Source organism: Leuciscus leuciscus (genome assembly GCF_965113295.1).
Source record: "Leuciscus leuciscus genome assembly, chromosome: 23".
Classification (NCBI taxonomy): domain Eukaryota; kingdom Metazoa; phylum Chordata; class Actinopteri; order Cypriniformes; family Leuciscidae; genus Leuciscus; species Leuciscus leuciscus.
The window spans coordinates 33,163,715-33,177,644 of NC_138747.1; the positions used below are offsets into that span (position 1 = coordinate 33,163,715).

General features: G+C 44.0%; 1 protein-coding gene across 2 annotated transcripts in view; it reads left to right on the forward strand.

Annotated features, from left to right (window-relative positions):
• The window catches only part of cnbpb (CCHC-type zinc finger, nucleic acid binding protein b), an 8,601-nt gene extending 1,752 nt beyond the window's left edge, over positions 1–6,849 (forward strand). For both annotated transcript variants that reach the window (XM_082155111.1, XM_082155112.1), the window contains exons 2-5: positions 2,133–2,257; positions 2,401–2,466; positions 5,566–5,764; positions 5,840–6,849. In XM_082155111.1, the coding sequence (XP_082011237.1) occupies positions 2,155–2,257; positions 2,401–2,466; positions 5,566–5,764; positions 5,840–5,957 (486 nt within the window). In that variant the 5' untranslated portion in view covers positions 2,133–2,154 and the 3' untranslated portion in view covers positions 5,958–6,849. The remainder of the gene's footprint in view (positions 1–2,132; positions 2,258–2,400; positions 2,467–5,565; positions 5,765–5,839) is intronic.
• The last annotated feature ends 7,081 nt before the right edge of the window (positions 6,850–13,930 follow it).

Sequence of the window (13,930 nt, forward strand, 5' to 3'; positions counted from 1 at the left end):
TCATGGTTGGATATAGGAAAAATAATATTAACATATAAATAAAATAATTAAGGAATAAAAAATAAAAAATATTATAATACTACTCTCTTTGTCAAAAGTAATGATTACTTTAACGGTTTTACTAAAGGTAAATTAATCCACACAGATTATAACACATAGCGCACATACATAGAGGAAAGCCGCCTCACAAACGGCTCGCGAGTAACGGGTTCTTTCTCGCGGATCACGCTATATTGCTTTCACACATGCTTTATATTGTTCTAAATCCGTGCACTAGCTCTTAAAGTGACAGCAGCCTAATGTGTGTGTCATTCATGTAGTCAAAACAACAGAAGATAGCTTGTGTGTTCATGATCACGAGTGTGTGTGTGTGTGTGTGTGTGTGTTCATGATCTCGAGTGTGTGTGTGTGTGTTCATGATCTCGAGTGTGTGTGTTCATGATCTCGAGTGTGTGTGTGTTCATGACCTCGAGTGTGTGTGTGTGTTCATGATCTCGAGTGTGTGTGTGTTCATGATCTCGAGTGTGTGTGTGTGTGTTCATGATCTCGAGTGTGTGTGTGTGTGTTCATGATCTCGAGTGTGTGTGTGTTCATGATCTCGAGTGTGTGTGTGTTCATGACCTCGAGTGTGTGTGTGTGTGTGTGTTCATGATCTCGAGTGTGTGTGTGTGTTCATGATCTCGAGTGTGTGTGTGTTCATGATCTCGAGTGTGTGTGTGTTCATGATCTCGAGTGTGTGTGTGTTCATGATCTCGAGTGTGTGTGTGTTCATGATCTCGAGTGTGTGTGTTCATGACCTCGAGTGTGTGTGTGTGTTCATGATCTCGAGTGTGTGTGTGTGTGTTCATGATCTCGAGTGTGTGTGTGTTCATGATCTCGTGTGTGTGTGTGTTCATGATCTCGTGTGTGTGTGTGTGTTCATGATCTCGAGTGTGTGTGTGTGTTCATGATCTCGAGTGTGTGTGTGTGTTCATGATCTCGAGTGTGTGTGTGTGTTCATGATCTCGAGTGTGTGTGTGTTCATGATCTCGAGTGTGTGTGTGTTCATGATCTCGAGTGTGTGTGTGTTCATGATCTCGAGTGTGTGTGTGTTCATGATCTCGAGTGTGTGTGTGTTCATGATCTCGAGTGTGTGTGTGTGTTCATGATCTCGAGTGTGTGTGTGTTCATGATCTCGAGTGTGTGTGTGTTCATGATCTCGAGTGTGTGTGTGTTCATGATCTCGAGTGTGTGTGTGTTCATGATCTCGAGTGTGTGTGTGTTCATGATCTCGAGTGTGTGTGTGTTCATGATCTCGAGTGTGTGTGTTCATGATCTCGAGTGTGTGTGTGTTCATGATCTCGAGTGTGTGTCTCTCTCAGTCGTAGGGTGCAGTCTGAGGCTATGAGGAGCAACGAGTGTGTGTGTTCATGATCTCGAGTGTGTGTCTCTCAGTCGTAGGGTGCAGTCTGAGGCTATGAGGAGCAACGACTGTGTGTGTTCATGATCTCGAGTGTGTGTCTCTCAGTCGTAGGGTGCAGTCTGAGGCTATGAGGAGCAACGAGTGTGTGTGTTCATGATCTCGAGTGTGTGTCTCTCAGTCGTAGGGTGCAGTCTGAGGCTATGAGGAGCAACGAGTGTGTGTTCATGATCTCGAGTGTGTGTCTCTCAGTCGTAGGGTGCAGTCTGAGGCTATGAGGAGCAACGAGTGTGTGTGTTCATGATCTCGAGTGTGTGTCTCTCAGTCGTAGGGTGCAGTCTGAGGCTATGAGGAGCAACGAGTGTGTGTTCATGATCTCGAGTGTGTGTTTCTCTCAGTCGTAGGGTGCAGTCTGAGGCTATGAGGAGCAATGAGTGTGTTCATGATCTCGAGTGTGTGTGTGTTCATGATCTCGAGTGTGTGTTCATGATCTCGAGTGTGTGTTCATGATCTCGAGTGTGTGTTCATGATCTCGAGTGTGTGTTCATGATCTCGAGTGTGTGTTCATGATCTCGAGTGTGTGTTCATGATCTCGAGTGTGTGTTCATGATCTCGAGTGTGTGTTCATGATCTCGAGTGTGTGTTCATGATCTCGAGTGTGTGTTCATGATCTCGAGTGTGTGTTCATGATCTCGAGTGTGTGTTCATGATCTCGAGTGTGTGTTTCTCTCAGTCGTAGGGTGCAGTCTGAGGCTATGAGCAGCAACGAGTGTTTTGGTTGCGGTCGCACCGGCCACTGGATCAAGAACTGTCCGAATGCGGGACGTGGACGTGGAAAAGGTCGAGGCAGAGGCAAAGGTGAGAGCAATCGATCTAACGACTTGACCTCGTGTGTGTGTGTGTGTGTGTGTGTGTGTGTGTGTGTGTGTGTGTGTGTGTGTGTGTGTGTGTGTGTGTGTGTGTGTGAGAGAGAGAGTAACGTGTTTCTCCTGTGCCGCTAGATCTGTTCTGCTATCGCTGTGGAGAGCCGGGCCACGTCGCGCGGGACTGTGAGCGCACCGAGGACGGTGAGGACATCTCACACATTACACATTCAGTTTGCTTTTATAGTCTTAAAGGGATAGTTCACCCAAAAATTTAAATTAGCCCCTGATTTACTCACTCTCAAGTCATCCTAGGTGTAAATGACTTTCTTCTTTCAGACGAATGCAGTCAGAGTATAATCAGAGTTATATTAAAAAATATCCAAGATTTATAATGGCAGTGAATGGGTATATTTCTTTGGAAGTCCGTAAAAGTGCAACTATCCATGATAAAAGTGCATCCATCCATCCATCATAAAAGTGCATCCATCCATCATAAAAGTGCATCTATCCATCATAAAAGTGCATCCATCCATCCATCATAAAAGTGCATCCATCCATCATAAAAGTGCATCCATCCATCATAAAAGTGCATCTATCCATCATAAAAGTGCATCTATCCATCATAAAAGTGCATCTATCCATCATCTTCCGCTTATCCGGGGCCGGGTCGCGGGGCAGCAGCCTAAGCAGAGACGCCCAGACTTCCCTCTCCCTAGACCTTTCATAGCTCCTCTGGGGGGACACCGAGGTGTTCCCAGGCCAGCCGGGAGACACAATCCCCCCAGCGTGTCCTAGGTCTTCCCCGGGGTCTCCTCCCGGTGGGACGCGCCCGGAACACCTCCCTGGGAAGGCGTCCAGGAGGCATCCGGAACAGATGCCCGAGCCACCTCAGCTGGCCCCTCTCGATGTGGAGGAGCAGCGGCTCTGCTCTGAGCTCCTCCCGAGTGACCGAGCTCCTCACTCCATCTCTAAGGGATCGCCCAGCCACCCTGCGGAGAAAGCTCATTTCGGCCGCCTGTATCCGGGATCTTATCCTTTCAGTCATGACCCAAAGCTCATGACCATAGGTGAGAGTAGGAACATAGATCGACCGGTAAATCGAGAGCTTCGCCTTACGGCTCAGCTCTTTCTTCACCACGACAGACCGGTACATCGACCGCATTACTGCAGAAGCTGCACCGATCCGTCTGTCAATCTCCCGTTCCATCCTTCGAACACTCGTGAACAAGACCCTGAGATACTCAAACTCCTCCTCTTGAGGGAGGAACTCTCCACCAACCTGAAGTGGGCAAGCCACCCTTTTCCGACTGAGAACCATGGCCTTAGATTTGGAGGTGCTGATTCTCATCCCAGCCGCTTCACACTCGGCTGCAAACCATCCCAGTGCATGCTGAAGTTCCTGGTCTGATGAGGACAACATGACAACATCATCCTCAAAAAGCAGAGACGAAATTTGTGTGGTCCCCAAACCTGACACCCTCCGGCCCCTGGCTGCGCCTAGAAATTCTGTCCATAAAAATTATGAACAGAACCGGTGACAAAGGGCAGCCCTGCCGGAGTCCAACATGCACCGGGAACAAGTCTGACTTACTGCCGGCAATGCGAACCAAGCTCCTGCTCCGGTCGTACAGGGACCAGACAGCCCTTTCCGGACAGTCTATCCATGATAAAAGTGCATCTATCCATCATAAAAGTGCATCCGTCCATCATAAAAGTGCATCCGTCCATCATAAAAGTGCATCCGTCCATCATTAAAGTGCATCCGTCCATCATAAAAGTGCATCCGTCCATCATAAAAGTGCATCCGTCCATCATAAAAGTGCATCCGTCCATCATAAAAGTGCATCCGTCCATCATAAAAGTGCATCCGTCCATCATAAAAGTGCATCCGTCCATCATTAAAGTGCATCCGTCCATCATAAGTGCATCCCTCATCATAAAAGTGCATCCGTCCATCATTAAAGTGCATCCGTCCATCATAAGTGCATCCCTCATCATAAAAGTGCATCCGTCCATCATTAAAGTGCATCTAAGTGCATCTGTCCATCATAAGTGCATCCATCCATAATAAAAGTGCATCCATTCATCCATCATAAACTTCCAAAAAAATATACCCATTCACTGCCATTATAAAGCTTGGAAAAGCAGGACATTTTTTAATATAACTCTGATTGTGTTCGTCTGTAAGAAGAGTGTCATATACACATAGGATGACTTGAGGGAGAGTAAATCATGGGCTAATTTTTGGATGAACTATCCCCTTATGTCGGGGCTATTTAGCATTTTATTAATAACTGCAAAAGCCTTTTGTTTGAGTCTTGTGATGGAAATTATTTAATTTATTTAATATATTTACCTAAAATAAACTGTTCAGTAAAATTTACTCATTTGACTTGTGTTTGAACACTCGTGTTTGAACGGCTAGTTCTTTATAATTAAAGGGTAACTGTCGCCAAATTGCAACCTTGGCTATTTTTGTTCATCTTCCTGAGTCAAAGTTTCGTGTAAAAGCATGATTAGAATGGAAACGCCACTTTTAAGATTGACCGTATTTTCGTTTTTGGTCAAAATGCCTTGTGAATGGGAGAGCTTGGGCCACTGCAGTGATAGCATCAAACATCGCTATTTTTAAAACACTAAGAAGGTTTGACACAACATGACACTGTGCTGGACGTGTCACCAGCGGCTCTACACATGAACTCCAGCACTGATAACAGTGTGTGTGTACACAGAGTTTACTAAAGAGAGAGATTTTGTACAACTCACTTTATCAGTTAGTGTTTCCGGTGGCTGGAATTCTGTCAGTCAAAAGTAGTTGATCTCCGAATGCAACGTAATGAACTGAGCTTTCCATCTTTACTCTCCTCATGTTACGTTTTCTCCATGTTCATCTGTGTTTAGTGTGTGATCATGAAGAAGCTCCAGCTCTTCTCTATATCAGTGTCAGTGTTTCTGAACTCCTGAAACGCCTCCAGTGTAGTCTTGAGTTTCTTCCTCATTATAATAATTAATACGGAGAATAAAGGGGCGGGGCCTGGTTGAGTTAGTGTGCCAAACTGGCGGTTATGGTAAGGGGCGGGACATTTCCCAAAAACACTCGGAAGCGCTCGACCAATCACAACACACTGCTCCAGCCGACCAATCAGAGCACAGTGTGCTTTTCAGAAGGAGGGGCTTCATAGAGACAGGAAGTAAACAGATCGTTACTGACAGACTGGGAAGAGAGGAGCCGCAACAATGGAGAATATGAGGAGAATAATGTTCTAGTATATTAAACTGAGTGTGTGTGTGTTTTTTCAGCGTGCTACAACTGCGGCAGAGGCGGCCACATCTCCAGGGATTGCAAGGAGCCGAAGAAGGAGCGCGAGCAGGTTTGCTACAATTGCGGGAAAGCGGGACACATGGCGCGCGACTGCGATCACGCTAACGAGCAGAAGTGCTACTCGTGCGGCGGCTTTGGACACATCCAGAAGGGCTGCGAGAAGGTCAAGTGCTACAGGTGAGCCATGACGGTTGTAGGAAGAGTGTGTGTGAGCCGTGGACGGGCCTGATCTGTGTGTGTTCTGCTCCTCAGGTGTGGCGAGATCGGACACGTAGCCGTCCAGTGCAGCAAAGCTAGCGAAGTCAACTGCTATAACTGCGGGAAATCGGGTCACGTGGCCAAAGAGTGCACCATCGAGGCCACCGCTTAATCCCATCCTCCATCAACTCCTCCTTTTCTGATTGATGGTTGTATTATTTTCTCTGAATCCTCTTCACTGGCCAACGGTTGGCAGATTAGAGGCTAATTCCCAGGCCAGTGAGCTCTTGACATGTTAAAAGGAGGAAAGGGGTGGAAAAAACTTCCACTTTCTGCATTTAATACAAAAAAAAAATGTTTGTTTAGTTTGGTTAGAGGTGTAAACGTATAATGCTTTGTTAAAGAACCCCCTTTCCATGCCACTGGTTAACAGGGATGTTGTGAGTGAAGAACGAACGTGTCGAGAGATCGGAAAGAGTACGGTAAAAAAATAACCACACAGATCAGATCAGATCGGGAAGCAGCGCCGGGGTCTTGAATGATTTGCATTTTTTTGTTGTTTTATCAATGAGTGAGAGTGATTGACCAGCACACGACACACACCCGGTCCCGTCGGGCCAGCAGGACGCAAGATACGCGGAGAAAACAATGTAAAGCAAACTACTTTATAGCAGATTCAGAACGTGATATTCTTTGTAAAACACGGGGTTGTCAGTCGAAAGCCTCGTCCGTGGAGTTTAGGTCGTTCTACCCGAGGTGAAACCTTCATAAATGTGAGAAAAGAAGAAATGCAAACAAGGGGTCATAAAACAGATTCGGAGTTTGAAGAAAGGTGAATGTTTTCACAGAAATCAAATGTTATTTTTGTACAATATCACTTTAGACTACTCTTAAAAAAAGAAGAAAAAAAGATGATGATAATAATAATAATAATAATAAAAAACTATCATTTGCTTGTACTCAGTTTTTAAGTCGGAAGGTAAACGCAACTGAAGTTCTAGGACATAGAAATGTAATTTTAAACTATCAATAAATCTGGAGGAGGAAGGGGTGTAAAGACTGAAGCTTCGTCTCTGAGTCGTGTGTGTTTACTCTGCACTCGCACATGTTTATCACCGTTTACTCCGCACTCGCACACATATATCACTTATGGATTATTCATATCAGATGTTTCTGCATTAAGAGAAGCATCTGCGCATTTCACCATATATTTTCGATATTTAATCAATGTATATGATCAGCTCTCATAGTTATGATTGTTTTTCATGGAAAATATTACCCAAATTCACTTTTCTTAATGTTTAAAAAACAAATTCATAATTAAAGATGAAGAAATGTCATAAAACAGATTTTCACAGATCAAAATGTTTTGTTTTGTACAATATCACTCAAACTACTCTACTCAAACTATGCCTTTTTTATATTTGTAATAATATATTACATACACACTTGTGTATGTTTTTATATACATGTATTATATATAAATATGTATGTGTGAATATATATATACATACACACACATATACACATACATACATCAAATCAATTAATTGTGAATACTTGCATCTAACATAAAAGTGTGTGTATATTCTAAAAATAAAAAAGTATGATAAGCATTGATCATAGAAGAAATAGATCATCAGAAGTCATTAAAAGTTGTATTTTCAGTTGAATTTGGAGAAACTACACATTTGTTGTGTTGAGCTATTTCATTTACTTTAGTTTGATTTGTTCATTGCAAACAGCTGAAAGTCTGTTCATTTTGCCAATAAACCTGATTTGCATTGGGGGTTGAATAATTTCAATTACAACTATATATAATATTTTGATTTATATTTCTATATTACACATAAAGAGTAAAATAATTGAAATAAAAACTAAAAAAGTTACTTTTTATGGCGCAAATCTGTGCTTTGGTGTTCATATTGGTGTATATAAGAGTATAATAACACTACATTGATTGTTGTAGTGACATCAAACTTCTTTTCTGTTGACACGTTCAGCAATATCAAAAGTGAAAGCCTCGTTTCGAATAATTTACAGCTGTTTCATCATCAGACACTAAACAGCACATTTATACTTAAAGCCATGCGTTCTTGTAAACACAACACTATCGGATAAAGCAAAAAGCATTTGAATGAAACACAAGTAGGCGCTTGATAAAAACTGTGCTTTTGATGTCATGTGACTAATGCTGTATATAGAAACTTTATTTTTAGGACTGTTGAAGGCGAATGAGCTTCTGAAGTAATGTGAGTTCCCACAGATCAATGAGACCAGAGCTAAACATAGAGTGTGTGTAACTGGAGATCAGGAGCTGAACACACACTGAACTGAGTCTCAGAGCAACACACACACACATGCATCTGAGTTCATGATCAGTGTTTTGACCTCATTACAAATGATGACAAATTTTAGATTTCACCAGAAACACCATGTCAGGAGAGAGCCTGAGCTTAAAGTCACCATGAAATCAAAAGGGACAATTCTTATTTTTTACGGAGCCAGAATAATGCCGTGTATGTTTGCAAAAAAAATATTGAGCAAAAACAAAGTTGTTTTATCAAGCAAAAATAAAGAATTACAAAAGAAAAAGTATTGAGAGAAAAAAGTTGTTTTGCAAAGAAAAATAAATAATTGCAAAAGAAAAAGTATTGAGAGAAAAAAGTTGTTTTGCAAAGAAAAAAAGTATTGAGAGAAAAAAAGTTGTTTTGCAAAGAAAAATAAAGAATTGCAAAAGAAAAATAAAGTATTGAGAGAAAAAAGTTGTTTTGCAAAGAAAAATAAAGAATTGCAAAAGAAAGATAAAGTATTAAGAAAAAAAGTTGTTTTGCAAACAAAAATAAAGTATTGAGAGAAAAAAAGTTACATTTACATTTACATTTAGTCATTTAGCAGACGCCCTTATCCAAAGCGACTTACAAATTAGGACTAAGTTCAGCGGGTCATCATAAAGAGGCAAAAGCAACAACAACGCAGGAAGTGCTCAAAATACGAAGTTCAGGTATTATTCAGAGTAGCATAAGCCTGATAAGTGATGTTTCAAAGGGAAAGGATTTTTTTTTTTTTTTTTTTTTTTCTCTATAAGGTTAAGTGCTCACGGAAGAGATTGGTTTTCAGCTGTTTTTTGAATGTTGTCAGGGATTCTGCATTCCGGATGAGGGTGGGGAGAGCGTTCCACCAGCATGGAACTGTAAATGAGAATGTTCTGGAAAGTGATTTTGTGGCTTTCTGTGATGGAACCACGAGACGTCGCACGTTGACCGATCGTAGGTGTCTGGTAGGGATGTAGACTCGTAGGAGTGAGTGAAAGTAGGAGGGAGCAGAGCCTGTGATAGTTCTGTAAGCAAGCGTCAGTGCCTTGAACTTGATGCGAGCAGCTAGAGGTAGCCAGTGCAGAGAGATGAACAGAGGAGTGACGTGGGCCCTCTTGGGCTCGTTGAAGACAAGACGAGCTGCAGCATTCTGGATCATCTGTAGGGGTTTGGTCGCACATGCTGGGAGTCCAGCCAGAAGGGCATTGCAGTAGTCAAGCCTAGAGATGACCAGGGCCTGGACGATAAGTTGTGTTGCATGCTCAGTTAGGAAAGGCCTGATCTTCCTGATGTTGTGCAGTGCAAACCTGCATGATCGAGCTGTCTTTGAAATGTGATCTGTGAAGGTCAGCTGGTCATCAAACGTTACTCCAAGATTTCTGACCGATCTTGATGGGGTGATTAATGATGACTCTAGCTGGATGGTGAAGTCGTGCTGTAGAGACGGATTGGCAGGGAGGACGAGAAGCTCAGTCTTTGCCAGGTTGAGCTGCAGGTGGTGGTCCTTCATCCATGTGGAGATGTCCGCCAGACAGCTTGAGACCCGTGCAGCTACTGTGGGATCATCTGGTTGAAAGGAGAGGAAGAGCTGTGTGTCATCAGCATAGCAGTGGTAGGAAAAACCGTGTGCCTGTATGATGTGTCCCAGTGATGTGGTGTAGATGGAGAAGAGGAGGGGACCAAGAACTGAACCCTGGGGAACCCCTGTGGTTAGCTGATGTGCTCTGGATACCTCGCCTCTCCATGCGACCTTGAAGGACCTACCTGTGAGATAGGACTCAAACCAGTGGAGTGAAGTTCCTGTGATGCCCAGTGATGAGAGGGTGGACAGAAGGATCTGATGATTCACTGTGTCGAAGGCAGCAGACAGATCCAGGAGAATGAGGACTGAAGATTTGGAAGCAGCTTTTGCGATCCGTAGGGCTTCTGTGACTGACAGTAATGCAGTCTCAGTTGAATGTCCTTTCTTGAAGTCAGATTGGTTGACATCCAGCTGGTTGTTTAGAGACAAGAAGGATGTTAGTTGGTTGAAGACAGCTCTTTCAAGTGTCTTCGCAATGAATGGTAGGAGAGAGATAGGTCTGTAATTCTCTACCAATGATGTGTTTAGCGTTGGTTTTTTGAGCAGTGGAGTAACCCGAGCCTGCTTGAATGCTGTAGGGAAGGTGCCAGTGTGGAGGGATGAGTTGATGATGTGTGTGAGTGATGGTAGAAGTGTGGGAGAGATGGCTTGTAGAAGGTGTGAGGGGATGGGGTCAAGCGGGCAGGTGGTAGGGTGACTGGAGAGGAGAAGTGTAGATACTTCTTCCTCGGTTAGCGAAGAAAAGGAGGACAGAGGGGTATTGGCTGTGGAAGGGGTCGGTCTGGGTTCCTGTGTGTGTGGAGCTGAGAACTGACTGCTGATAGCTGTTGTTTTGTTGGTGAAGAAGGTCGCAAAATCATCAGCAGTTAAGGAGGAGGCGGGAGGTGGTGGAGGTGGACAGAGGAGAGAGTTGAATGTCTTGAAGAGTAATCGTGTGTTGGAGGAGCTGTTGATCTTGTTGTGGAAGTATGAAGATTTTGCAGCATGAACATCAACAGAAAAGGAGGAGAGGAGAGATTGATACATACTCAGGTCAGATGCGTCTTTTGATTTGTGCCATTTCCTCTCCGCTGCCCTGAGTTTGGTCCGGTGTTCCCGAAGAACCTCAGATAACCAGGGGTTAGAGGGAGTAGTGCGCGCTGGCCTGGAGGAGAGAGGGCAGATAATGTCTAGAGAAGAGATTAGAGTGGAGCATAAGGTGTCCGTTGCGGTATTCACATCCAGAGATGAGAATTGTGAGGGTGGGGGAAGAGAGGATGACACGGCAGAGGAGAGATGGGAGGGGGAAAGTGAGCGCAGGTTTCGTCTGAAAGTGACTGGTGGTGGGGGTGGTGGTGCAGGGGTAGAGAGTTGTAGACTGAAAGTAATGAGGAAATGATCTGAAACGTGGAGCGGTGTCACCAGGATGTTTTCTATGGTGCAGTTGCGTGTGTAAACCAGGTCCAGTTGGTTGCCTGATTTGTGAGTAGCTGTGGTGATGAGTCGTTTGAGATCGAAAGAGGCTAGGAGAGAGGTGAAGTCTGTTGCATGTGGCTTTTCGAGATGAATGTTGAAGTCACCGAAGACTAGAAGTGGGGTGCCGTCCTCAGGGAAAGTGGACAGCAGCACATCCAGCTCATCTACAAAGTTACCCAGCTGACCTGGGGGGCGATAAATGACTACAATATGGATTTTAATGGGGGTTGTAAGTGTAATAGCATGATATTCAAATGAGTTGTTGTTGCATAGAGAAGAGAGCGTGGAGTATTTGCAATTGTTAGAAACGAGAAGCCCTGTACCCCCACCTCTCCCAGACTGGCGAGGGGAGTGGGAGAAGGAGAAATTGCTAGAGAGAGCAGCAGGGGTTGCTGAGTCTTCTGGACGAATCCAGGTCTCAGTCAGCCCCAAGATACTAAGAGTAGAATGAGATGCAAAGGCTGGAATGAAGTCAGCTTTATTGACTGCTGACTGACAATTCCATAGACCCACGGAAAGAGAGAGAGGAGTATGTGAGGATGTGAGGATGGGACGCAGATTGGCAGTATTGCGCTGCCTATTGCGCGTGATGAAAGGACGGTGCCGAGAGATAACAGGAATGTATTGAAAGCACATGTTGATTAAGGTGAACAATAAGGGAAGTAGAGGGAAGAGAAAGGGAAGAGGAGATACTTAAGTGCCTTTCAGGTGTCCTTGCTCGGTGGAGTCGCGCAGGTAGAGTCGCTGGTCTTTTCCCGAGTCGGTCTTAACACGAGGAGGCTAAACACGAGAGCTGAACGCTTCCGCTGACGCTTCCGCGACAGCGCGCAAATTACACAGATAAACGGATAATGCTTTCACCGCTTGAGTGAGTACAGCTGTTTCGGTCGGGCAATTAAGTGTAAATAACGCGAAAATGTGGCAATTCCAACCTGCTAGGAGCAAAGGCTTAAGTGCAAATGTAACAATAATTTTAATTTTCACTCGCGGCTGTTGTTAATTGTGCCAACGCGTCTCTCTAAAATACAGAATTATGTGAAGTTAAAAATACAAAGTAAAAATAGGATCGAAGATAGGCTTACCTTGACTAAAAACAACAATGAAATAACAGGGTGAACAGAGAATTCTGGCAAAAACACTTGCGCGTTCTAGCTGTGCCTCTAGTATGCTTGTCGCTGGTCCTTTTTGCAAAGTTGTTTTTGCAAACAAAAATGAAGAATTGCAAAAGAAAAATAAAGTGGTTTAATTTGCAACGCTCCTCTTATTCTGCACTTTGGTCAAGTGTGTGATATCGTTTTTCCTGTGCGCTTCCCTTTCTGTGTGTTTCTCTTTATGGCACTGTTTAAATGTGGGGGTGGAGTCAAGAAACGGGGGCGTGTTCAGTGGACAAGGCCACACCCCTCCAACTGACGTTATCTGCTTGCAGATCAGATAAGAGTTTTTAATTCGGTTGTTAAGTCGTGACGTAACCACTCTCCGATAATACTCTTTCCGGGTCCAAAGTCCAGGTCCTCTCTACCTACCTACCGCTTTCGCTAGTGTTTTGGTTATTATTGAGTGTTTTTACAATGCCGCAGTGCTGTGTCCCGTGTCCCGAGCTAACTCACTTCAACCTCGTAAATCTTCTTTTTCATTGATGCCTGGACTCTACCCTTAATTATGCCACCTGAGTGATGAGCTACACTAACCACTCTGTTGGTGTTAAAGGAATTTAAACCCTTTTCGACCGCCAAGGGTGCCTCACTAAGAAGGACGTGATCGTAAATAAATGTACAGGTTCCACCATTGTTATTTCTGGACGAGAGGAGCGCTTGGACCCGGAAAAGGCTAAACGTCAAGCGTGACGTCAGACTTAACAATCGGATAGAGTGGGAGAAGAATATAATGAATTTATGCAGATTTATACTAAACAACCCGACACCCGTCTCCACGGTGACCCCTAGTGGTCAGAACACTGTAAATGCATCAAAAACCTGGACCAAAACATGCATAAAAACCCCTTTTACAAATCTAGTGCACATTTTTTATTTAAAGTAAAATCTTTCAAATGCAATTACCTAATCATCTAATAAGATTATCAAGTGTCTATGTTCTTTTATTAATTGTCAGGGTGTGTTTTGTTTGTTCTATGGATGGTTCAGCTCAACAGGCCAATAGGAGACTACTAACCAGAGTTGGTGAAACTCATTACAAGTAACGTCTCGGTTACTAACCTAACCTCGGTTCCCTGAGATGAGTATTGCGTAAGGCTAGCTTACGCTATGGGAACCCCTTTCAAAACGCCATGCGTGCTTAAACTTCGCTCCTTACAGTATCCCAAGGCAAGATGCCTGAGGCTTATAGAAGAGTAAAGTATGAACCCAATAAAAGCCAGTCCGTGACGGGCTTCGTATAGCGAAAAACAAGGAATGGGCCTAATGAGGGCCAAAACCTTTTATAATGTATATATATATATGAGAACCGCAATTCGAATTTAACCAGGACTGAATATGTATCGGGCCCGAAGGGTCCGGGGGTTTGTGCTTACACATCTTGTATTGAAAGAACCCTTGCTTGCAAAGCGGGAACTTCTAGGTTATAAACCTCATAAATGTGGACGGTGAGGCCCAGCCGGCTGCCGCACAGATATCTTCAATAGGTATTCCACTTGACCAAGCCCAAGACGAGGCCTCTCGTGGAATAAGCTCTGACGCCTAAGGGGCAATGAAGACCCTTAGACTCATAAGCCAGCGCGATAGCATCAACTATCCAGCGCGATAATCTCTGCTTTGAGACGGCGAGCCCCTTGGTGCG